Source organism: Pagrus pagrus, assembly GCF_965226575.1.
Source record: "Pagrus pagrus genome assembly, chromosome: 13".
NCBI classification, from domain to species: Eukaryota; Metazoa; Chordata; class Actinopteri; order Spariformes; family Sparidae; genus Pagrus; species Pagrus pagrus.
In genome coordinates, this window is record NC_140197.1 from 1338896 (window position 1) to 1366303 (window position 27408).

The 27408-nt window shown below is 42.4% G+C and overlaps 1 protein-coding gene across 2 annotated transcripts in view; it reads left to right on the forward strand.

Moving 5' to 3' along the window:
- Positions 1-27408, forward strand: part of LOC311268679 (uncharacterized protein) — a 124946-nt gene that overhangs the window by 20821 nt on the left and 76717 nt on the right. The window contains exons 1-2 of one of the 2 annotated variants that reach the window (XM_084372431.1): positions 2260-2487; positions 25029-26582. In XM_084372431.1, coding sequence (XP_084228557.1) covers positions 2433-2487; positions 25029-26582 — 1609 coding nt within the window. In that variant the 5' untranslated portion in view covers positions 2260-2432. Of the gene's footprint in view, positions 1-2259; positions 2488-25028; positions 26583-27408 lie in introns of those variants that run through there. The other variant, XM_084372432.1, reaches the window with a different exon arrangement.

Sequence of the window (27408 nt, forward strand, 5' to 3'; positions counted from 1 at the left end):
CACACACACACACACACACACACACACACGCACACGCACACGCACACGCACACACACACACACACACACACACACACAAACAGAGAGAAACACAGAGCCAAGTTTACCTGCGCTCATATCCAAATAACCTTGCTTCCAGAATCATGCCTGCAGAGGTACACCTCATAATTATTTAATCTTATTCAATTGTACTCAGTTTTGAAGTTATTTTGCTTTCTCTCAATCAAACACACCCCCTGTAAGAACTGGGGGTTGAGGGGCTCTCATTAGCCCTGTGGCTCTGAACCAGAGAGGATTAATGTCACAGTGGCTTTTCATGATCTGCACAGAGGCTGGTATGTGTGTGTGTGTGTGTGTGTGTGTGTGTCCTTTAGTCGGGGTTTAGTGGGCTGCCTAAATTCAAACACATTCTGATTCTCCCCAGAAGTGTTGGAAAGCTGCTTTGAGAGTCTAGTTGTTCAGATGCCTCTACTCTGAATGAGGCTGTGTCACTAAAGACTAATAGACGATAGATTTATTCATTTGTGTTACTTAGCGAAATGTAATAACTTATACAATGAGAATTATATTGACAACAAAACATAAAAAACTAATTATCAGTGCAATAATAAACAAGATATTCAGTTCCATGGACATTCACCCTAACTGTCAGAGTAGCTCTCTGTTGGGGTCTTTTCTTTAGACTAAAAAAAGAGCGATCTCTGAAGAGTGGTATACCTATCCAAGGTCTGTTACAATAGTAATCATGTCTGTTTTGAAAATTAATTGTATCAGTGTCATGATGTAGCAATATTCATGATAACTGTGATACTTGTTACTAATGTTACATGTTACTAATACACATATGATGATATTGTGTGAAGAATCCAACAACTCCAAAATAATTTGTTTCCATTTGCTCCTGCTTTGTCATAGTAGGTGGCAGTAATGCTCTTTAAAGCTGGTTGTCACCAGTCATAAAATGGAAAAAAAAAAAAGATGCAGTAACTAGCTAGATAGCTAGTTGTTGCACATTCCCCGGTCAATATTTCTGCAGAGTCTTGTGTAAAAACTATACAATTTCTTTTGTTTATTTTAATTAATATTTTGTCTAAAGGAAGCAAATCACTATTATGTTCTACTGGTAAAGATGCACACATGGAATGCATTCAGTCACAAATACGTATGCATTATGAATGAAATAAAGCTAACAGTTTGAATCCAATTTTAATTTTGGTGAATTTAGCACACACCAACTTTCTGTGACATTAAGCTGGTGTATGCCTTTGACTGAGGCATAAGAGAGGTCAGACAAAGAATATGCTTCTTTTTGCTAAGACTCTTATCACAAAGTCAGCTTTGTGGCGGGGAAGAGGAGGTGCACAGATGGTGGAGGATGATAACACACAGGTCTCAGAGTCAGACAGATTAAATGTTCATTAAAGAAGAGATGGAAGATGGTGCCTAGACTGCAGGAGCTATGGCTCTGATACATGAACGCAGTCAAGTTAAGTTCTGAAATATATATGAAAATGAAAACTACAGATTAATAAACCTGAGGCTATATATTGAGGCTACATTAAGTTAAGGATTATTCTAAAAGATTATTTACTTTAAATAAGCTACTGCTTGATGTGTTGCAGTGTAGTATCCAAGGAAAAGGTTGTGCTCAATGAATTCTGAGTAAAAGTAACTTTAACTTTAATTTGAGTACCTTACTAGAATATTATGGATGACTGCTGTTAAATTATAGTGGGACCTATTGTGAACAAGTAAAGTTGTGGAGCTGTTAACATACAGTATAAAACCAGAGTCCTGTTATGGACCAAATAGGAGAATCATATGGAAAGAAGGGATGAAAACCAAGAGCCACAACGCAAGATAGAAAGATTTTGCTCCTCAGTTTAACAACAAAAAAAAGTGGATGCCTGATTTTTATAGTGGGCCTTTTTCTTTTTCTATCTTCTAATACTACTTTTATTCTTGGTCTACTGACTTCTACAGGACTTCCTCCTGTTACTGTGTGTGTATGTGTGTATGTTGTATGAGTGTTGGCAGAAGGTGCGTCCTTCACCACAGTCTGTTCCTGCAGCCTTGGACAGGAAGGCTTCTCGGTCAGTCTGATGCCTTTGGAGAGGGTTAAGAGAGGGGGAGGGGGTGCGAGCCGAAAAGACTATTTTTTCCAGGTGTTGCCTGCGTCTCCGCCCACCAGCGGCCGTCCCGCCCCTGCCCCCCGGGTCCTGGCAGCAGATACTGGGGCAGGGGGGCAGGGGGGCTGGGCCACAGACCCACCGGGGCTCCGCACTCCGCACTCCGCACAGCAGCCACAGATCAGCAGGGCAGACTCAGTCCGGCAGCCTGGTCCTCTCCCGGAGGGAACACACGGTTTTTGGATAGTTACGATTGTTATTATCTGACCGAAAGCGGACTCACGGAGCCTCCTGCACTCAGACATGTCGGAACTTTCCGTGAATGACCACCTCGAAGGGATTCTGTCCGACTTTGAAGGTAGGTGACTGTAATACTGAGAGTCTGTTCAATGGGCTGCAGCTCCTGCAGGCTGTGCTCAGGAAGAAAGCTGATTCTGCACCAGGTCTGACATGATCATACTTTTGTTGTTCAGTTGTTTCCCTAAATCCATTTTTAAAACAGAAGCAAACAACGATAGCCTGCTACAGCCGTGTTGGAAAGAGTGCTGGTGAACAGATGATAGTTGATCGACATAAATAGCATTAAATGAACATGTCTTCTTAATCTTCTATGGACGTGATGGACATTTTCTATAATTTTCTGACATTATAGAACTCATTTACAATGGCTGACTGAAGATGAATGGATCAATACTCAGTATAATCAGATCTGACCACCCGTGACCAGTTGAAAGAGCTACTGGATGAAACAGCACAAGCCATCCTACTTCCCTGTTGCATGAGCATTTGATTTGATTTTCATGGCAAGAGAGAATCACCTCTGTGTGAGACCTCAGTGTAGTTACCAGAGTCTGACGTGACACAGCCTGGGAAGGTAAGAGAGGATCACTAATAACACAGTGTAAGCAAAGCCCTGAAAAGCTGTCTGTGTGTTCACACTGGGGCCCGTGTGTGCGTGTGTGTGTGCACGCACGCGTGTGCATGTGTGTGTAAGAGAGAGAGCATCAGAAGACAATAGTATCTTTTAGAAGCAGTAAATGCAGCTCTGTGAATGAGCTGTCTGTGCTCGCCTGGTCGTTTCTGACCCTTTGTTGCATGTTTGATCATTTTCCATAACAGCGCATGTCCAACTTTCCAATAATGAAAAATATTTTTAAAAAGAGAGAAGATGACTGGTTGCTCTATTTTACACAGTGCTGGTAAAACATTGCATGGAGTGCTCTTGGAAAACAGGAGAAAAGGGTGATTCCAAGGCAATCCAGGCACGCCAAAACGAAATGATCATGAAACCAGGAAGGACAAAAGTACAAAGCATTTATTGTCGAGGCTAAATCATTAAAAGTGCAATCAGTAAAAAAACAGCATGTTTCGACTTAGTTAAGTTAATGAAGCAGTGAAATGTTTTTATTGTAAAAAAATGTCCCTGCCATTGTAAACAGTGCACCTTCAAGCTCACTCGAAAAAGTAAATAAAGTGCCTCCTCTTAAAAATACATGTGTCCCTTTTTGATAAAACACTTTTGTAAACATAAATTTAACATGTCAGATTGCATGCTATTACAACAACAGATCAGTGTCCCCATTGGGATTGATAAAGTGTGAACATTCATTTTTCAGATAAATAAAAGGTGCATTTTGTACAAATAGTATGTTGTATCCCTGAAGATATGTAAACAGAATGAAACATCTGCATGCATTGCATTGCATAGTAAACACCATGTTAGTAGATGTACAGGACATGAGGTGCATGCTTGCTGTCTTTAGTTTAACATTTCTTTTTATTTCATCTTTATTTTTTTACACATTTTTGGCAGGGCAGACCAGCCTGTCTACTCCCCCTGGCTTGCCCTGTTGTGGCTTGGATAATATAAGTCATGTTTTGTCCACCCCACCTAAATTAGTTGAAGCAAAAATATCAGACACACCTCCCCTTTATAATATAATGCAGCAGTTTTCTGACACAGTAGCTGCCCAGAAGATGGTTTCCAAAAGTGAATACCCTAAAATCCTGGTCTCATGCTACAGTGTGGACATGGATGAAATATGATCTGTTTGTGTCCATGTATTTCCGTTTGCCAGCACTGGTACGGAGCAAGCTTCCTGTCGCCTCTGTCTCTGTCATCACTTACATGGAATTTCAGTATAATCAATCACAGGATACAGCTGCTGTCAGTGATATTCATGACATTTTTCTAGAAACACTGTACATTGAAACCTCTTTTAAACACTGTAAATCAGACAAATATTGAGAAAAAAAACATAGTACAAAATAACAACATCGAAAATGATCTGGAAATAACTATTACCTGAGTCTCTCCAGTGTGAAGACAGTGAGAGAGAATGTCAGAATGAATAGACTTTGCTCTTCAACAGTGTGATCCATCATGTCCTGGGAACCTTACAACAAAAGCTGCCCTCCCTCCCTTCATTCTGACTTTCCTTCTACATTCCTCTGTTTAGACAGATGTTGATCTGTGCCTCTAAACAAATTGGTGTAGCCTTCAGCCACAGACCGCCACTGTAGCTGCTTTTGCACAACTGTTGCCCATTTGACATTTTTAACCATTGTCATAGGATAATCAGTGCTCTTACACTTTAAAAATGCCAAGTAGCTAAAGAAATCAGTCAATAACAAAAGCAAAATGAATGAATCAATAAATGCTTTAAAGCAACACTAGGTAGTTTGGACTCATTACTACCCCTGGCTGGATGAGAAGTGCAATTATCTGTTACTAGTGTCGTAAATACTGTCGCTGTATGAGCATCCCTGGGGAAAATGAATACATGTGAATTTGTTGACGGAGCCGGCGAATCACGAAATCTTCTGAAAAAACCTCAATCGACTGCCAACAACAAGCTAGATTCAGAGATAGCAGTTGGTAGTTTGTTAGCATAAAGGCTGCACAGCACATTAGCAAGCTAGAGTTATTCTCATACCGAGCTGGTTATAGTGATTGCACCGACTAAGTTACTTCCAAAACACGACGCTTGGGCGTGAATGTGTTTAGTAACGTCTGAAAATATAACTACGTTTTCGGGAGTTACTGAATACAAACGCAAGTTGACGTGTTCGGCGTAATAACTTCAACCAACTTGGTATGACGACAGTAAGTAGCATGCTAACGTTACCTCCCGATCCCGACCACACTGTTCAACAATTACGTTGATTATCTGCATGAACTAAGGAATCTGCAACTTTTCAAGACAAGACATTCATAGTGTTTTAGTAAGTTAGTCATCGTTTACAGTCACTACATGAAAACGAGCAAGCTATCGAAACAGCATTAGCTTATCTCCCGGCTTTATTACGGTTATAAACTGTGGACAAATAGAGCCCCAGTGAACACCACATAACAACAAATCAACTCAAAGTAAAAGTCGGTAAGATAATAAACATGTATATATGTAATATATGACTTACAAATCCAGTAGCATCAAGGCTAGGTCGCCATCAGTTCTTTCAGCTCTCACCACCGAGTGTAAACCGGTCCAATATTTATCCCTGTCCGGCTCATGTTATATCACTTTCTCTTTTTCTTTTCTTCGCCTCCTCAGACAATACCTTCTTGGCTTTTTTAGCTGGCTCGGTCATGGCGTTGGTTTACGAAAAATCCAAGTAGCTGCTGGCTAAATCCACTGACGAATAAACGTGTCATAAAGCAGGTCGCACTAGACTTCTTTACGTCAGGTATGTAGCTACTCGCTCAGGGAAGTTACACGGAGCGTTTTTTTGCCGGAGCGACCCCCCTCAGGCTGCAGAGGCATCACCGTTCATCCTAAACCTACCACTTAACTGAGTTTAGAAACATCATTTTAAGGTCGAAAAACTACCTAGTGTTGCTTTAAATGAGGAAATGTATAAAAATGAGTTGACATGAGTTTCATGTGAATGACTTGGCATTTACTCCCTCTTCAAATGACTCGGCAGTAGTAACAGGTGTTTCTTGGCTGCTCCTCCGATCAGCTGAGATGAAAAACAACACCTGGGTGGACGCGCTAATTTTCGATGTCTGTTGTCAGTTGCAATGCTATGTCGTGTGTTGGAGTTAAGGATGCTGGCTTGTTTACATTTTTCCACTCATCCCAAAATCGTTCAGTTGGCACTGAGATTGAAAGAGACACTATTAATAGTAACCACAAGAAATGGCTTTCGTGTTACTGCACGAGGTTTGCCAGCTGCCTGATTGGTACTGTGGAAGTGCAACTCTCGACAGAGATGAGAAAAAATGTCTGACTTTTTAGCTACTTCCATCATCAGCTCAAACGATTTGTCAATTTTATGATGTTATCGATTAAGACTTTGTAAAAGAAGTTTTAGCATCTTTTGGATGCAGTCTGGTGAATATATGATCTGCTGCTTTCTGCTGTTTTTCTGGTCTGTTCATGATGATGAACGTGTCACTCTAGAAACATTTAAAAAAAAACAGAAAGGTGAACTCATGCACTGGCAATATGAAATAAGTCAAATGCCAATTTTTAGCAGCTTTGCCCATACGTACGTATACACGCTAATTGTGGTGTAAAAGTGGTATTATTCAACTTGGAATTCTGTCTTTGAAGTGAAGGACACACATTAGAGTTACTTGTGTGAATCAGCACAATAAAGGCAGTTGAAGGTTTATACTTGATTAGAGGGAGTGACAGGAGGGCTTTAGGGCATTTGAATGACATGGGAGATTAGAGGAGGTCAGGGGCACTAAGAGCTGCCCCTCCCAGCACTGTCATTCACATCCTGGTACTGCACTCCACTAGGGCACGAACCCTGCAAAGATCAGAGAGGGTCCCATGACTTACTGACCCAGTGACCACACACACACACACACACACACACGCACACACACACACACACACACACACACACACACACACACTGCTCGTTGTCTTTGTTTTTGATATAGCACCCCTTGTCACGAGCAAAGTATGTCCACCTCTTCCAACAACCAAGAAAATACCAGTGTGCTTTTTCTGTCCAATGGCAGGCAGCATTCTGTTATGAATACAAGATGAAATAATAGAGAGAAGATCACATTGTAAATCACATTAACACACAAGCACTTGCACACACACGCTTTCCCCCAGTCCTACTAACAATGATTCCACCTAATCAGCCTTAATCCCTCTCTGTCCTTAGCCTGTGATTAGACACACACACACACACACACACACACACACACACACACACACACACACACACACACACACACACACACACAGGTAGCACTTGATGTGGCTTGCTGCCAAGCCATTCTTCCATAATGTATTCGTATTTGGCAGGACATCAGTGCAGACTGCCTTTTAGTCAGACATGTCTGGAGTTGTCGGGCCCTTAAGACACACTGGATCAGTTCTGATGAACCAATGAGAGAGCAGAGCCAAACCCATTACTGCAGGGCAAATATGAGGGCTCTAGTCTGAAGACCGTCATCTCAAATGAACTGCATAATCCACTGAGTTTGAATTTGTCATTTTCTCTGAGCACACCTGTTTTCTTGGAAGCAATTGAAAAAATGTTTTCGATAAAAAATATTAATAAAAAAATAAAAGAAACACTGAAAGAAAGATGTATGTTATATTTGTCCTAATAGGAGTCACATGACCTGGAAGAAATGTTTTTTTTGTTTTTTTACTATATTTTACTGTTATTTTCAACATGTTGTTCAGCACAGATGATCTGGGTTTACAGATCCAGTCATCAGCCTTCTGAACTGTGCACAGACTCACCGGGGCCACCATGACAACATCAATGTCTGATCTTTAACATTGAAGATCTGGATCATTACATCAGTATCAGCACTGTCTGAGCCAGTGCACAACAACCAATGAGAACGGCACCTCAGAGCAGCAACAGTAAACATTGTAGCCCTTGAGGCTAACATTGGCTAGCATATTACTGTTGACAAAAACTTAAAATCTCAACTCCAGCTCTAACTGAAGAATAGGAAACCTGTGTTGACCGTGTCTCCCCACTCATCCAGACTCCTTTAACCTGCTGCTTTTGTTTCTTTCTCAATGCTATGGGGTTACTACAGCAGGATGTGGCAGTGGGATCATATGTGAGCCCAGCTTCAGTCTGCAGAGCCATGAAAGTAGTAATAGCAAATAGTAGCCAAGTATCTCTGTGTGTGTGTGTGTGTGTGTGTGTGTGTGTGTGCGTGTGTTTGCATGTTTATGAGTCCTCAGGCACTGTTATTTTCAATGTTATGACATTGAAAATGGCTGTGTGGAATGTGTCTTCCAGATGTGCTTTTAGTAAGTTGACGTTGTTTTAATGTGTTTGTTTGTGCACGTGTGGCTGAGAGAAAGAGTGACTGTCTGTACAGTGTGTGTGTGTGTGGGGGGGTGGGTGTGTGTGTGTTTGTTTGTGTATGTCCACATGTGTCAATGCGGTCTTCTCTGTCAGGGAGCTCTACCTGTATGGAATGTGCAGAGAGGGGGCAGGGGGGTTGGTCATGGACATGCCCAGACTCAGAATCCCCTTGTAGTGTCCTCATCCCTCCCGTCCTGCCGATGCTTACTAATTCAAAGCAATCTACTTATCTCACTGGCCCATAGCTACTTACTCATTAGAACGGTTGGTTTTGTTTAGGAGAGGGAAATCTTCACTTTTCACTTTCTTCAGTGTCCATCCAACCAGCCGTCTGAACAGTTTTACACTACCATTTAATGTGTCAACCTTCTCTATCACTGATATCAAAGAATGGTTCATTCTGATTGGTTCTGTAATGTGGATTTTTTTTTTTAACTGATACCAATAATTACCTGCCTCTTGCAACTGGAAACCGATACAAAAAATGTGGTTGTTTTAAAGGGGAACTACCGTTTTTTACAACCTGGACCTTATTTCTAGCATAAAATACGATCATTTACTCACCCAGATAACTTTGGTGTCATTTGAAGTCGTTCGGACGAAATTAGATCCAGTGTAGCGCCGATATATCCATATAATGCGAGTGACGGGGCACTGACACAGCCTCTATATAACGCATTATCTGCCACGAAAACTAGTTCATTTCACCAATATTTTGTCATGATACGCTCGTGCTATTCCCCTCTGAGACCGGGCTCGTCTGTTATCAACATCCGGGGTCAAACTAGCAGTAGCAGCTACAGGTAAACAAGGCGCGCTGTCGCGGGTGCGCGCGCAGCTCAGAGACGACATCTTCCAGGTCAGAGGTAGTAGATCAACCTACAGACCCCGGATGTTGACAACAGACGAGCCCGGACTCAGAGGGGAATAGCACGAGCGTATCGTAACAAAATATTGGTGAAATGAACTAGTTTCGTGGCAGATAATGCGCACGAAAACTAGCATTATAGTTTTCGTGCGCTTCAGTGCCCCGTCACTCGCATTATATGGATATACGCGGCGCTACACTGCCAAATGACACCAAAGTTATCTGGGTGAGTAAATCATCGTATTTTATGCTAGAAATAAGGTCCAGGTTGTAAAAAACGGTAGTTCCCCTTTAACTCCTTATAGCCTCCATTGTTTAGCTGTACTACTTCGGTGGTAGAAGACTGTGGAAATGAGAGGTGAACTGTTTCAAAAGTTACGATGTCTCACTAGAGTGTGTATTGGTTGGTGGATTGGATTCACAGTGGATCAAACACAGATTCATAACACTGTTAATTCATGATGTAGGAGCAGGGAAACATAGGGTGCGTCCCCTGGATGTGTCAGTTAGTGGGAGAAATCTTGTGTTGCTGCAGTTGATGTCCAGCATAATGATGGAGACACTGGGAAACATCACTTGGTTTTGCTGTGTTGTAGTTTTAAATGAGGAAGTAGCAACTTTATTTTAAGGGCACTACTCCCACCTCAAAGCAAGGCATGCCAAACTAGCTGTGCCGTACAAAGGGCATCACAGCCACACTATTTCCTGCCCTGGGTTCCTATTTTCATGTTCTCACTCACACACTCATTCATACTGAAATGCAATATGACACATAATTGCCTGTTGTGGACGGTCGGACCAAACAGGAAAATACAAAGAGGAAGGGAGATTATGCAGCTTTTTACATGTGAAAAATTAAAATGCATTGATTTGGAAGCATGTTATTGTCTTATAGTCTGTGTGAGAATGATGTGTCACCTTTTACTTTGCCCTCCCATAATTTACCCACAATTCATTGCAATGTGACCATGACAATGTAGAACTAACTATGAAACAGTTACTTCATGATAACATTACCTGAATCATGTAGGCTATAGATAATACTCCAACACATCGTGATACAGAAATGTGTACAGGTAAAGTCTGTAAAGGTCATCAAAATGCATGTTAGTATTATTATTGTAGTGTTTAGGCCTGTCTATCAGCGGCTTATAGTAACTTGGAGTTTCACACCCTCGAGGGTGGACATTTCTTCTTCTTCTTCTTCTTCTTCTTCTTCTTCTTCTTCTTCTTCTTCTTCTTCTCCTTTCCGGTAGACTAGGGAATATCATTGCTTCCTTTTTTGTTAATACATTGTTTTAAGTAAGCGTCAGTCAAAAACAATGAGTAAATTGTTTTCTTCACCCTGCAGGGAACTGTAAAACAATAGACGCATATGAAAGACATGTTGTGGGTAACCGAGTAAAGATCACCACTGTAATGTAAGTAAGGACAGCTGTTAGAACTAACAGCGGACCCCGAATAACCTCTTCTTTGAATTTCAGAGTACATTCAGAGAATTACAATATGATCATCTTTCATATTTTTAATATTTGACTTTTGTGTTGCCACTATAACTTGTTCATAGTTTTATTATTCCATATGTATTTAACGTCAGCTTCAAGCTGTTAAAGGACGTGTGTTTTTCCTTGGAAAAAGGATCCATTGCACTGAAAGCTCTTCATTTTACCTCCACAGTTTGTGGAATCAACAGCAGATAAAGTTCATGCGCTTCTCATCTTTTCTATCGTAGTAAGAACATTTGGTGACAAACGTGCACACACACATGTGCACTGCATTGATTGTCTCTTGGAGGGAATGTGATAGTAACCGGCTGAACTGGAGACCAGTTGTTCCATGTTTTCCTTCTTCTAGGGTTCTGGCTTTTTGCCAAGAACAGCAGCAGCTGCAGCCCTTCACTTGCCAGTGTTTACAGACTTCAGAGCACGAAGTCACATTCACCCATTTCAGACATGGACTTCATTACGTAAATTAGAATTGACTGCCAAATGTGTATGCCAGTGTCATCACCCGAGGCACTGTTACTTAAAAGTCACAAAAGCAACATGAAGAGGATGGATCTGAAACATTTCTCTAACCTTTTTTGATTTGTAGTTTTTACTTTTGCAAAGCTTTAAATGTTCCCACCACACAGACCAATATTAGGATACTAGAAAATAGTTACCAAAAGGGGGGTAATGGTACACAGAAGTCACGGTTGAGTACAAGTTTGGTACAATGGGATAAGAGAAACAAAAAATCCCAAATGCATGATGCTAGGTTTCTTTTCATTTCATTAATTCTTTTAACTTTTCATTCTTTTTTTTAAAAAAAAGAGAGAGACAGGGAGAGTGTTTGAGCATCTCTTGATCAGATTGAGGAGGCATTGTGTAAAAAGGGATTAGGGTCTGCACAACTATGAGACGAGAGGGAGTGGAGCCAAACACTACCATAATTATTTTCCCAGCTTCTGACAAGGTGCCAGCAATTACCTGATACCAGTACTCCTTATCTTTCATAGGGGGGCAGGTTCACACTTGTAGCCTCAACAAACCCAGCCACACAACTCACACACACACACACACACACACACACACACACACACACACAGACAGACACCCCTCCCCAGCTTGCATGGAGCCGACAGAGGCCGTAAGCCATTAGCTGCTCAGGTATGAACTGAAAACATTAGGTGTGTGCTACAAGGCTGAGCTGATTATCAATTATTTTCTATATTAATGTTTTGTTTTTTTCATTTAATCACGTCTGACTTTAGTCCATAACCCGTCAAAAAAAGCCATCACAGTTTTCCCAGAGCCTACCAGAGAGGAATTCCACTGGTTGCATGTGTGTTGCGGAACGGCTCCACTACGGTTTTGCTCCCTGCTCCCCCGACTGTCAACACCCACTGGCTCCATTTTGAGTGCAGCACGGTGCAGCACTGCCAGACAGCTGGACTGGTGAGACTGATGAGTTCCTGCGGTAATTACAGAATCAGGTGCGATTGTGGTTATACATGTATTATAAACACAAAAAGAAATAGAAGCCTTGTCTATCTGCTACAGGAGGGTCCGGACTGCCGGACAGCAGCAGAGCCAGTGGAAGTACACACACAGGCTAGAGTGAAAGCTATCAGCTCTGCTGCCGTGGCTTAAAACATAGATAATCCAAAACACATAGATAATACATTTATAGTGATATAAAAGATAGAAAAAACTGTTTTGCTTGATAAATACCTGAAATGATTAGTCTCTTTTTCAACACTAGTGGAAACTAAAGCTGTTGTAATTGCAAACTACACATCCACTTAGTAGAATTGACCATGTGATGTGTATGGTGTGTTGTCGGTGAGGATAGTGTTAGGGCTAGCACATTACAGCTCTCTCAACAAGGAAATAATTATCTATTGTATAAAGACCATTTGCCACCAAAACCACTATCTTAACATCTCACTGTCTTCACCTGGCTCACCTTGTAGAGTCCTAGACATCGTGATCACTCAACAGTGTTTTAACAGCAAACTGGCTGCCAAATTCTATGAAGATGCATAACTGTAATGTACCATACATTTCAGATGAAAGCTAGTATTCAGCTGATTGCCATAGCCAGCACAGAAATATTGGGGAGTGCTGGTCCCTGAAAATGTCCTGTACCTTCCTATAATGTACATTTCCACAGAACTAATTCATTCAGTATGACTACAGAGTCATGTCACCACCCAGTCTCTCTTATCAGTAGTCCCATTCACACTGCCCTTTGAGTGTGGGAATTAGGGGTGCAACGGATCAAAAAACTCACGGATCGGATCACTTTTCGGATCAGCAAAAAAAAAAAAGACAAGACAAATAAACATAACTTTGTCTTTTGTTTATTATGTAATTCTCTCTCCTCTCCTCCTGCCTCTGTCCCTTCAACCTCTTCGTCTCTCTCTCCTGTCTCATCCTCTGTTGAATTTTTAAAATGAAAAGTCTAAGTTTACTACTGAGTCATGATAACTATAATTTGACCTAATATTTTAATGCCATGTTTAGTCACATTATTACGTATCCATCCAAACATCCAAATAATATTATTGATGGATAATTCATACTGTGACTGAACATGGCCTTAAAATATTCTGATTCATTGCATGTCCTTTCATTTTTCAGCCTAGGCTACATTTACAGTAGGTTACAGTTTAGCATCTCTATTGGCTATCTGTTGCATCTGTAGGCTCCTTCACTATTTTTCTCATTCTCTTAGCTTATTACAATTCTCACCTCTCCTCCTCTTTGCCTGATCATCCTCTGCCTTTCTTGCTGCAACCAATGATAACTTGGATTGATGCAGCCTCTTACCACTACTGCATCTTTGCTCCGATTCATTTAATTGCCGTTCTAAAAATAGACCTGCAGTCACGTCGCGACCGTGTTTACTTTCAGTTTTAATGAAACGAAACTTAAGGAAAAAAGTACTGAGGACATGACCTCGGTGTCCTCACTGGTGGCTACGGCCCTGACCTCTTTCCTTCATCATTATATTTGACAGGGAAGCCAAAATGCTCCCATACAGGGGATTTAAATGACGCGGGGCGTTCAAGCTCCTCCGTTCCTCCGCTCGCCATGACCACGCTGCACTTAACAAGTGTGTGGATTGAACATGCGCACAACTTTTTTTTTTTCATAAATCAATCCGCGGATCACGTGTGTGCCGAACCGAAGATATTGATCCGAACGGATCACGGATCAATGATGATCCGTTGCACCACTAGCAGGAATCATGTGCCGATTCTCCGCATCCTCCTCTGTGTGAAAGTTTCAGATGCAGAGAGGGGGGACAGTTTCACTCCGACTCTGATCCACCTCCGGAGGTAGTATCAGAGCCGCAGCAGAGGCCAGCCGGCTTCTGTGTGAATGGATAAGCTGGAGGCACGGATCAGGGGTGTGTCGGTCTGATGGTGTTCACAGTCTGACAGCTAAACAGATCCTTCACTCAACAAATAAAAGAAATGTCCCACAAGGCAACGTTACAGGACCAAACAACAGTAACGTAGTAACTGGTAGTGTCTGTGGCAACTTAAATGAGGAAAGAAATACTGCAGTTATACGTGGAGAAGTGTCTGTCCTCCTGTCTGTCCTCCCGTCTGTCCTCCTGTCTGTCCTCCTGTCTGTCATCCTGTCTGTCCGCCTGTCTGTCCTCCTGTCTGTCATCCTGTGTGTCCTCCTGTCTGTCATCCTGTCTGTCCTCCTGTCTGTCATCCTGTCTGTCCTCCTGTCTGTCATCCTGTGTGTCCTCCTGTCTGTCATCCTGTGTGTCCTCCTGTCTGTCATCCTGTCTGTCCTCCTGTCTGTCATCCTGTGTGTCCTCCTGTCTGTCATCCTGTCTGTCCTCCTGTCTGTCCTCCTGTCTGTCCTACTGACTCTTCGTCACATTTCTGCCCAAAAAACAGCGTCTGTCCCCGGCAAAAAACTTTAACTCACTAAGTGTTTGTCTCCTTCACTATTGTGTTGTTGTAGTTACTGTCTCATGGTGACGGTCAGCCCTCCCAACCGAGACTTCAGTGAACTTTCCCCCAGATAACAGCCTCCCTCCCCGCGAGTGAGAGAGTCAGACAGGGTCCTGTTTACTGATGGAGATTATGTAATTATGTAATTTAGAGAAATACGTAACTTTATCATATCAATTTAGAGCAAAAGACTTAACTTTGTCTCTTTCCAGGATGCATGGTGGGTCAGGATCTCAATCACAACGCATTATAACAGCCATATGATTATAAACAGTCAGCAGGTACATGTTTATATTAACAGGAGGACACCTGGAAACACGTTGAAAAAACCACACAGACGTCAACATCATGACGTGTACCGTCACGCCTCTTTTGGATCCGCAGCGCCAGCTTGCTGTATGAATTGACACACTGGTGCTGCTCGGCTCTGTGTGAACAAACAATATTTAATTGGTCTGATTTGTGTGAGCCGAAGTTATTTGGCTTATGGCTACATTGCTATCATAAGTTAAGTAGAAGCTGGGGCTTTATTATGGATCCCACCAGTTATCACAAAACCTGCCCTGCTCCACCTGTAATGGTTTCTGCTTTATTGATTGCGTTCTCTGTGCTTGACTCAAACTGTTAAACCTCACACAGTAGCTTGGGTAATGTCTGTTTATTGCAGTTTAGGAGCTGTAGATTTACACATCAATCTCTTCAGCCCCTCTCTCTGTCTTCTGCTGCTCCTCTTGGGTACACTCACTCTCCGGCGCCACCCTTTGCTGCAAGAGTGTCTCTCGCTCGTTAGGGAGAGCGGACAGGCTGGCTGCCCTGCTGCTGCACCTCCACCTGGCTTGTCCACTCTACCTAACAAGCCTAGAGACACTGTAGCTGCATAAGCCTAAGTGGTTGATGTGATTCCCAAGGCAACTAGAGTTTAAAATCTGGTGCATCAGTTCCACTGCTGCTGCATGCTGTACAAACCAACCAAAAACACAAGCACAACCCATTAACACCAAACAAACAGGAAATAATAATGCGTCCATTATGCTGACAGAGATTTTCATGGGCCTGGTAATATTAGTGCACTGGACAACAAGAGGATTGGAGATGGGTGGGACCCGTGCCCGCAGCCAAGTGCCTATTCCTTTCTGTCCACCTGTGCCACACCCCCTTAGGCGCCCTGGTAGTTTGCTGGACAACCAGAGGAAGGAGGGAGGTCAGTGGGCCACAACAAATTTACTGTTTAGTCACACCACAAAGAGACAAGAATAAGCTAACTAGCATGCTATTTCCTAGCTCTATGTCCAGTTGTTATACGGTATTAATGTGTTGTCCTCGTGTGTTTCTCGGGGTTGGTTTGTAAAACATACAAGCTGGGTAGAGCTGATGTAGTGGATTATGAGTGTTTCCAGTCTTGTAAGGGAGAGCGGACGCAGGGTGGGAATTCACGACGGCCACGGCAGCCATCGCCGCCGTTGCCCCACACTTTGGCCTTGATGCCCTGTGAAAAAAAATCATCGTACTGCCACAGTGGCCTTTGTGCCCCTGGCCCTGTCCAAGTTCCATGTAAAATGCACCAGTGCAGCGTAGTGGGCTTGCCTTGAATTACAGCCACCCCAGTGCGCAGTAGTCTCTGTTCCAGAATAGAACTTCAGTGAGTTCGCAGATTGTGCAGGTGGAGTCTCATCATCACATCGATAATCTCACGTGACAGCCTGAGCCTCTGATGCGCCTCCGGAGGTGGTATCAGAGGCGCAGTATTGGTGAACCGAACCAGTGTGTACGGATAAGCCGGCGGCGCAGAGCGAGGGTGTGACGGTCTGATGGTGTTCACTGTCTGATAACTGTACAGGTCCTTCACTCAACAAAATATAGAGAAATGTCCCACAAAGCAACGTTACAGGACCAAACAACAGTAACGTAGTAACTGGTCGTGTCTTTGGCAACTTATATGAGGAAAAAAATACCGCAGGTATTCGTGGAGAAGTGTCTGTCAAACTGACTCTTCGTCACATTTCTGCCTGAAAAACAGCGTCTGTTCCCGGCAAAAAACTTTAACTCACCAACTGTTTGTCGCGGTGAAAAAAATCACAGCGACGGTCAGCCCTGCCGACCGAGACTTAGTGAACTTTCCCCCAGAAAACAGCCTCCCTCCCCGCGAGTGAGACAGTCAGACAGCGTCCTGTTGACTGATGGAGATTATGTAATTATGTAATTTAGAGAAATACGTAACTTTGTCATTTTCCAGGATGTTTGGTGGGTCAGGATCTCAATCACAACACATTAAAACTGCATCCATATGATTATAGACAGTCAGCAGATACATGTTGAGATTAACAGGAGGACCCCGGGGAACACGTTGAAAAAAACACACAGACGTCATCACCATGACGCGTACCGTCACGCCTCTTTTGGCGCTGCGGCGCCGGCTTGCTGTGTGAATTATACTCTGGTTCATCTTTTACGCCAGAGCTGCTCGGCTCTGTGTGAACAACCAACGGTGGAGAATTGGAGAACCGCTGCTGCGGCGATAATGCGGCGACTCTGTGTGAAAAGGGCTACTGTCTCAGTCTCTCTCTCTCACTCACTCACATTCTCTCTCTCTCTCTCTCTCAAATTCAAAGGGGCTTTATTGGCATGAAAGTTTTACAACAATGTTGCTAAAGCATCAAAACACACATAACAAATAACAACACAAACACAACACCAAGATTGATTTACATTAATTTTATATACACTATATACAGTGTGTGTGTGTGTGTGTGTGTGCCTGCGTGTGTGTGTGTGTGTCGGTCGTTCTCTGTCCCTCAGGCTGTGGCATGTTGACACATATTGGGCAGCACATATGCCCTGTCTCCTTCTCCCAGGAGTATTTTTAATTATGATATATCGTTTAGCTCTTTTAAGTCTGAGATTACCGAATTAAACTTATTAAAATAAATGTTCCTCGTTTCGTTGAATGTTTTACATTGTAGGAGAAAGTGCATCTGTCTCAGCCTCACCTGTCGAGCAGTGACCACATGTTCTGTTTTCTTTTGGTTGCCATGATTGTTTGTGTCTTCCTGTTTGGATTGTCAGTTTGTGGTCACTGAGCCTGTACTTGGTGAGCATCTGTCTCTGCTTCCTATCTCTGACTGTTCATTCATAATCTCTTTTTAGGGCGAGATAACATTCTGATCTACTTTGGCTTTTAGTTTCGTCTTTCCAATGTTCCAGATAGGTTTCTTTACATTGTGTTATAATTTGCTTTACTCTGACTGGTGTTTGGAGAGCAGTGTTGTTGTGAGGCTGGTCAGACTGTGTCTGAGAGGGGGCAGTTAGCCTCAGTACCAGCTGACATAGGGGACTCTTCTCTGGGCTCAGCTCAGTTTGAGGGCTTTGGAGTGGAGGGTGTCTCTGGCTGGATTTCAGGTGGTTAAAAAGTTGAGCGTTCTCTGTTGAATGTTAATTATCAGTGGGTATCTGCCTAATTCTGCTCTACATGCATTTGTTGGTGTGTTTCTGTGTAAAATGTGTCTGCAGAATTCTGCATGTAAAGACTCTGTTGGATGTTTGTCCCAGCGGGTTTAGCTCTGATGACTGAGTGGACTCCATACTTCACTACCGCACAGCGCAATGGGCTGGATGACACTATCAAATATTTTAAGCCAGATTTTGACTCGAATTTGGAAATTATAAAATTTTCTCTTAGTTGCATGTAGGGCTCTTCAGCCTTTTCTTTTAATGCATCACTGCCATGTTGAAACTCCCTGATGCTGTAATGGTTATACCAAGGCAGGCATAACTCATGCTATGTTCAATGATATGATTATTTATGGTAAATTGGTGTTTGTTCTCCTGACATCTGGGGTGTTTTTGAAAGATCACGACATTAGTTTTCTTCATATTTACTGCCAGGGCCCAGTTCTGACAGTACTTTTCTACTATGTCCAGCTGTTGCTGTAGTCCTCGTTCAGTAGGAGACAGTAGAACAAGGTCATCAGCATAAAACAGAGACTTCACCTCTCTATCTAGGAGGGAGAGGCCAGGAGCAGCACATTGATCCAACTCAACAGCAAGTTCATTTATATACACGTTAAATAAAGTCGGACTTAAATTGCAACCCTGGCGTACACCTCTTCTCTGGGTGAAGAATTCAGTTTGTTTGTCTCCAATTTTAACAGCACACATATTTTCCAAATACATTGATTTAACCAGATGGTACATTTTGCCCCCTATACCACAGTGTAGAAGCCTGTAATAGAGCCCTTCATGCCAAATAGAGTCGAAAGCTTTCTTGAAATCAATGAAACAAGTGAATATCGTACCATTTTTTGTTTGGTGTACATGTTTGTTAATCAAAGTGTGAAGGGTATATACATGGTCGGTGGTGCAGTGTTTTGGGAGGAAGCCGCTCTCTCTCTCTCTCTCTCGCTCACTCACACACACGCACACACTGTTTCTAATTCTTTTGTAAGATGTAATTTGAAAAAAAAAGTTTTTCAATGTACTATTAACTTCATATTGATATATTTATATAAGATTTAATACATAATATGTTTATTGTTTTCAAGTAGTAATTCCTTTGTAAGATGTCCTTTAAAAAAACAGTTTTCTAATGTAACATTAACTTGATATTGGTATTAAAAAATGTTCCATGTCTTATTCTAAATTAGGATGTTATGGTATCAATCTGAAAGGTAAAACCATTGAATTTTACTCAATGGCCTTTGTGCCTTGTCATGTGGCCTTGGTGCCCCTAAAAAAAAAAATGTTAAAGGGGAATTGCCGTTTTTTACAACCTGGACCTTATTTCTAGCATAAAATACGATCATGTACTCACCCAGATAACTTTGGTGTCATTTGGAGTCGTTCGGAAGAAATTAGATCCAGTGGAGCGCCGCGTATATCCATTAATGTGAGTGACGGGGCACTGAAGCGCAGCCTCTATGAGCATTATCTGCCACGAAACTAGTTCATTTCACCAATATTTTGTTACGATACGCTAGTGCTATTCCCCTCTGAGTCCGGGGTTGGCTGTTATCAACATCCAGGGTCTGTAGGTTGACCTACTACCTCTGACCTGGATGATGTCATCCCTGAGCGCCGCGCACAGCCACTCTGCGGCGGTCGGCTTGTTTAGCTGCAATTTGTCACTGCTAGGGTTCATTACTGCGCATTTCCAAATTGTCCGAACAAAATGACCAATTGGACGAAGTTCAGCTTCCACAGGCTTCCTCTCCGCAACCTGGACTTACTCAAGCTCTGGCTAGTTGCGCTGAAAATGGACCCGAATACTCAAGTGGAAGCAACCTACAGACCCCGGATGTTGATAACAGCCAACCCCGGACTCAGAGGGGAATAGCACTAGCGTATCATAACAAAATATTGGTGAAATGAACTAGTTTCGCGGCAGATAATGCTCATAGAGGCTGCGCTTCTGTGCCCCAATCACTCGCATTATATGGATATATCGGCGCTCCACTGGATCTAATTTCGTCCGAATGACTCCAAATGACAACAAAGTTATCTGGGTGAGTAAATTATTTTATTTTATGCTAGAAATAAGGTCCAGGTTGTAGAAAACGGCAATTCCCCTTTAAGGACAAATGGCCTTGCCCCTAAAATGACGAAATTCCGACCCTGGCAGACAGGCTGGGTGGCAGAGCAGTGGCTGCCGCTGTCTGTTCGTTCTCCGTAACAAGCCCAGAGACCCTCTTGCAACAAAGAGCGGCTCCAGAGGATGGGTGACTCGAAGAAAAGCAGCAGAAGACTGGGAGAGAGGCTGAAGAGATTGATGTTTATGATGCTGCAGCTCAAAAATCGTCCAAAAATTAGACATTACCGGAGCCACTGTGTGAGGCAATAAAGCTGTGATAAATAACTTCCAGGTCACACAAATCTGACAAATTAAATATCAAAATCAAATTTGGCCCAGGGCCCGTTTTTTTCATTTCCTATTTTTGGTCTGAACATGAAATCAAAAGAGAGAAACACAAGTTGGTATCGAATTTGGTTTCTCAATTGAATATACTAAGAGCGAATGATACACAGATTCATTTTTGTGATAATTTCCATTTCACCAACTGTTAAAACACAAACAGTTAAACTGGTTGTGAATAGGGTGGTTTTAATTTAAATTCTAACCAGTTAAATCATTCACTTCTAGAGATAACATGTCATGAGTCATATTTCTAGTAACAATGCACAGCATGTCAGCTAGTCTTTCTAAGTTTTACTTCAGCAGTATCTTGCTGTAACTGCATACTATAAATCCATAAAAAAGAATACTTCATGAACTGCCACATTTAGCTGTTCCTGCTCAACAACCTAGCGTCATAAGAATAAATATAAAACATTAAGATGTCCTGGCATGCAGCGTCTCCACTAGTAGTGGCTGTACTTTAAACCGATTGGGAGTTTGTAGTGGCTCATTGTTACAGTGCTATAGCAGCAAATTGAGCTAATTATGTGAGCTGTTATAATTACATTTCCAGTGCATATGAAATACTTTATATGCCTGTAAATATGAGCACACATATCGTTTTATAATAAGTATGTGAATGTATTGTTTACAAATAAACTTACCATGGTAGCGATGCTAGCCCCCTTTATCGCGTTAATTGGAATTCCTATTATGTGTTAGCACTGCCCTAGTGATACTAACAAGGGAATCAACAAATGCATACAGTAATATTTCCTCGTAGACAGTATGCAGTTCACATACTGTTGGTTTCATACCAATGTTTTCAGAAATAATAATAAACATACTATTTTAGTCAACTAAACAGCATGTTAGTAAGGAATTTAAGACGCAGTCAGTGGCTGTTTGGGGAGTTGTCTCACTCTGCCTCTCTCACTCTATAACGTTACTGTAAAGATGTGCACTCATGTAACAAAATCTGGCCACCTAGCTGAAACAAGCAGTAAAACGGTCCATTGTAGAGTAGTGAAACTATTTTGACACCACAATGATTAAATAATGGACATAAGTAATTGTGCTCTTAAAGTTTTGTTTTAATTCAACATAGTTTTACGCAAAAACAAAATAACTTACTTATTATATTTAGTGTTTGAGTGCTATGTTAGGCGACAAATATGATAAGCATATAAAAGTTGACATGATAAACAAAATATCTTTAAAAAACATATCAAACAGTTTTACCATTGTGACCAATTGTAAGAGAGAGATATTGAGATGCAAATTTCACAAAATAGTGCCGGTAGCAGCTGCGGTTGACTCTGGCTGACATCTCAGCTTTCACTTTGGAACTAAGGTATAATTGTCCCTTCTCGTACATCCCACCCACTCACTCCTTCTCATGGTCTGTCACATTGCAGTGGTTGGTTTTGTAACACAACACCCAACTGGATGCCCTGACTCCAGCTTTGACCTCAATCCACCCTTTGTGTTGGCAGCTTGAAGTGTGTGTGTGTGTGTGTGTGTGTGTGTGTGTGTGTGTGTGTGTGTGTGTATGTGTGTGTGTGTGTAACAGAGGAAGGGGACACTTTTTCCATACAAAGGCAACTGGCAAAGATCATTCAGGAGAGAAAGAGATTTAATTTGTTCTTCTGAGCAGAGACAAGGTCACATGCACATGCTGTTAGGCATATTCATCCACACATACAGCATTAACTACACTAGCCGTGGTTCCATCATCATATTTTTATGCATATTTCTAAGTATCACATTGCAAAAGGGAAATGGAAGGAGCAAATATTTCAAACATCAGTTTCATAAAAAAAAGTTTTATGCTTGCCTGAAGGTGTTTTTTGCCTGCTTCAAGAAAAAATGGCCCTTAATGGGAGATGGAGACACCTTTTAAAAAATAAGTTATGAAGAAGCAAACTTTTAACTCATACAAGTGTAACATCAGCTGTTTCCTTTCCAAGAGAAGATGAAGAAGCTATTATGATGTCAGCAGATGTCCCCAATAGCTCAGCTGCTAGAGCATGCGCCCCCCCGTATGCCCTTCTGCTGTCACTCTTCAGCTGTCCTGTCAAACAAATCAGAATCAGAATCAGCTTAATTGGCCAAGTATATGAAATACAAGGAATTCGCACAAGGAGTACATAGACGTAAACATGAACATAACATAACAAACATTCAACTCGAAAGAACAAGAACAACAAAGAACAGTAAGTTAAAAAAGCCATAAAGCCATGAAAAGGCCATGAAAAAAAAATAGATGTCAGGGTCTTCCTGAATATTCTCATAATGTGTGAAAACACGGCTGGTAGTAATAGCAGAAGAACTCTCTCTGTGTTCTCTTGTAGATTGCCACGGCAAAGTCTTTTGTTTCTCTTTTGTGTTTGAGGTTTATTTGCAGTTCACAAGTAACTGGTTTCGTGTCTGGTTCACAACCTCTAACGCTTCTTTGCCATTATTTTGTTACTTGATAGTTGTGGGGCAATTCACTCTCAAAATAATAGAAACAAACTTTTTGTTGGTTTTATCTCCATTTCTGTGGAAATACATGGGATCTGACTAATAACTGGTAAACAATCAGTCCTGTCAGTAGACTCCAGGAAGGAGCCTGACCCTTAGTAACGACCCAACAGAGACAGTTTCTACTCTGTCGAGACAGCATTGAGCTTTCTAGAGATCGTAGGATTTCCCCAGACTAAAAAAATACCACACATATAAACACAAAAATACTTAGCTTGCTCAATCCTGTTACAACTACTATATCTACTGAAAAAAAAAGATGTTTCCACGGATAGATTTAGCTATACATCTGCAACCTTCACACGTGGCCCTATTATTAAGCTAGGAGTGCTTTGCGCCCTCCTCACTGGCACAATTGATGGAGGATGCAGAAACATCTAGTAAATTAAGCCTGAGCAGTTTCAATAACTCCAGAGTGTTGTAAAGTCTAATATTCAAAATGTATTGAAAAAAGGTAGATGTAATCATTCCCAAAATTCACAACATGTTTTTTATCCAATGACATTTTCTGTGTTCTCCACTTGCTTCACAGAAGGGAGACATGCACCTGCATTAACAAGGTCACCTAGCAGCAATCTAACGACACCATAGTTACAATCATTTAAGAAAAGTTGCTTTAATAAAAACAAAAAATAAGACTTCAGCTGCATTTAGACCAAATCTGGCACTGTGGCGAAAATGCAGTTCCTTCCATTCATTTAAATGAGAATAATGCATTTAGGCTGCGGTGGTGTGGACAACAGTGAGTGCCAGAAAAAAAAAACAGCAAAGCTTAAGCTGAAACAGACTCAACCTTTAGAGAAATGCAACCCGATGTCACATTGTGTGGCCAATCAAGTAAGCTGGTAACCGAAATCACTATGGAGCGTAACTTAATGTGTTGTGTCTTCATTCATTGTGTACTTGTGCACCAATTTAAAATGTTTTTTTCCATCTGTGGATGTGGAAAATCACCTACTGTGGCAGAGGCATTACCCACGGATCAGAGGCAGAGTAGAACATTCAATAGCAGGGCATGATATTTATCATGGCTAAATGCTTTTTGTGTAGTGTTATGTTTTATTTCTTATGATTCAGTTTGGTCTTGTGCCCCAGTTTAGAACCCATCGTAATGATATGCCTTGTATCATGGTCATTTAGGCTACTATTTTTGTTTAATCTGTCGATTTGGGGAAACCATTGCAAGTAGGACCCAGCATGCTAGTAGAATAGTGACAGAGCAGCTTCTCCTTTAAGCAAACTGATTGGCGGGGGTTAAAGCTCAACAACACGGCATCACACCATGGATGTTGCGGCTAATTGCTGCAACGCTAAATTCAGTCTGAATGCAGCCTTACTCATTTAATCTGATTAATCACTTGAGTTGGAGAGCTTCATCATTATTCTATAAATGTTACTTCACCAGCTGCTAGAAATAGCCTAACAGGAGGTCATACTATATAGGCCCACTGTAGCTAGGGATTTATTTTCATTAAAGTGTGCTGTGACAATGACTAGAAATAGGTCCAAAGGGTCAAGAAACATGTTCAGACAGGTTGAAAACAAACCCATGTGGAAGAGAAAATAATAATAAAATAATAAAAATTATTACCCAGTGTTCATTGTAAATCACAGTTTATAGATCATGTCCCACCAGAGGGTTGAACATGTAGCTGGATTCCATGTTGTAAATTTGACAGCCATCTTCCTGAAGACTAGATTAAAACAAAAGAGTAATGACGGTTTCACAGGGGATGTCAATGTGTATGACATAGATGATGGAACGTTTTGGATGTCCAGCACAGAAAATGTTTGGTAGGTGTTAGACATTTTATTAATGACTTGTATGTTATTTCTTTTCACCTGCAGCGCTGAAGAGATCCTTCGACATTGAAGATGTGGACGATATTCCAGCCTTCTCCACAGCTTCCCCCGTCTCCACCCCTGTTTCTCCCTGTTCACCCAGTTTCTTCCTGAACCACAGCAAAGCCAATGAGGTGCGGGGAGGAGGTTGCCAGGCCCCTTCATTAGCCTTCAACAACAACAACAACAACCTGGGCTCGACAGCTCACCACCCTCGCATTAGCCTGAGTTCTAATCCCAGCCCAGTGCTCAAATCCCGTACTGTAGGCAGCAGCATGTCCTTCAACAGAGGAACCATGAACAAACCAGCCATCAACAACAACGGCTCCTCTATGGCCAGAGCTGCATCCTTCCAGAGCAGGTTAAACCCTAACGGTTACTTCATGTTGACTGGGCCTGGCAGTGACAATGACAGCCGTCACAGCTCCACATCCAGCCTGGAGTACTCTGGAGGTAGTGGGGGTGCCCTCACTCTTACTAAACTGGGGTCATATTCCAGCCCTACTCCTCCAGGGGAGTACCCCCAAACCCAGCCCCAGCTCCCACAACAACCTCTAGAGGGAAGTGCTGTCTTGGGTAGAAACCCCAACCTAAAGAAGTTCTCCTCCCACAGGAGTGTTTTCCACTCTGAGATGGACCAGGGACAAGGGATAACGCAGGGTCTTTCAGAGCCTCGGGGGATGAACCATGGCTCCATGCCCAGCCTAGACCTCCAAATTCTTGACGGAGAGGGAGGAATGGTGGGTATGCATCGGGGTGGAGGTGGGGGCATGATGTCTCCACAGCTGAGGTATGCCAGCGCTAATGCCCACTGGAATGGTCGCCATCATGCCAGTTCCTCTGGGGAGGAGGACTACTATGGCTCCAAAAAAGTATCCCAGAAGCAAGGGCCCCACATTCTCAAGGCTCCACAGCCCAAGGCCAAAGAGATTCCACGCCTCAACAAGTTTCCATTGGATCTGGACAGCTTGGTAAGCATCACTTCAACCACTTCTCCCATCAAGGCTCAAGGAGGATCCATAAGCCCCAAACCTCTGCCAAGAAGCACAGGAGACCACCAGCACCACACCAGCCCACCTTCCACCTCGGCCAGCCCTTCAGCCTCTCTCAGCAGCCTGGACAGTTCTTCTGACACCCCACCCATCTCCCTCCACCATCCCTTTTTGCCTTTCTCCCCATGCTCTCCAATTCCCTCACAGGTTTCAAGCCCTGTCCCAGAGTTGAGTTGCTACCCGGTGCCCTTTTCTACAGCCCAAAGCCCTCAGCTAGAGATCCCAGGGCCCCAGATTGTTCAGGTAGTCTCTAAACTGCCAAGCCCTTCCAGCCACTCCAGCCACAGAGCCATCCGGTCTTTGGAGGATGATGTAGGTGATGCCAAAGATACCGTAGGCTCAATCTTACAGAGGATCGCTTCCTTCTCCCAGCATGTTGTCACTGACACCATCCCAACAGGAATGACCCAGCCCCCAACTGTCCAAAGCAATGGTGGGTTATCATCCACATTTGAGTGTCCAGCCAAGACCACAACCAGATGGAAACACGGGATAAAGAAACATAAAGGTAAGATGGTTTTTAAGTGCTTGAAATGCTTCCCTTGCAGTCAGGGATCAGTGTAAATCTTGCACCACATCTGCTGTTTTTTACGACTACTGACATGAAAAGACCACAACATGTAGACAAACACACACACAAATTTTTATATTGAAAAGTTGATACGCTGTTGCAAAGACAAGCATTAGCAACATGGCTATTGCTAGCAGCCTGGCTACTGCCCAAAGCAATGAACAACTGTAAGAACCCCAATTTGACCTAGAAACCACAATCTCGTTGCTATGAAAAGGAGATCACTTTGATATATAACATATTTTTAACAACAAATATGTTTTGAAGGAAACCTAATGACAACTGGATAAAGTTTTGTATTGATGTAATGCAATGTTGTAGTCAAAACCACCTAAATCAATGCCATGAAGAAGACCAGTGTATGTCAAGACAGAGACAAGACCAAGACTATGATGTGTTGAGACCAAGCCAAGCCTCGGTCTTGAGGCAGGGCAAGACTAAGTCAAGGCCAGGACCAGACTAGTGAGTCTCACTTTTTCAACAGTTTCACAACCACCGTAGGTTCACGCTTTGAACAGGAGTGTAAGGGGGAGTGTAGTTGGCTGTGTTCTGAAACCTCACCCTCTAGATGCTATGATATCATACTCAATGAACACTTAACTTATCCAAAATTGGTTCTGACATACGGGAGAAAAAGAACGGTGGTGAGTAGGGATGTAACCATACCAAAAGCTCCCTCCCTCTTATTGTCCAGCAGACGACCAGGGCTACGATAATATCTGTCGGCGTAACTGACACGTTACTATTTCCTAACTATGTTCAG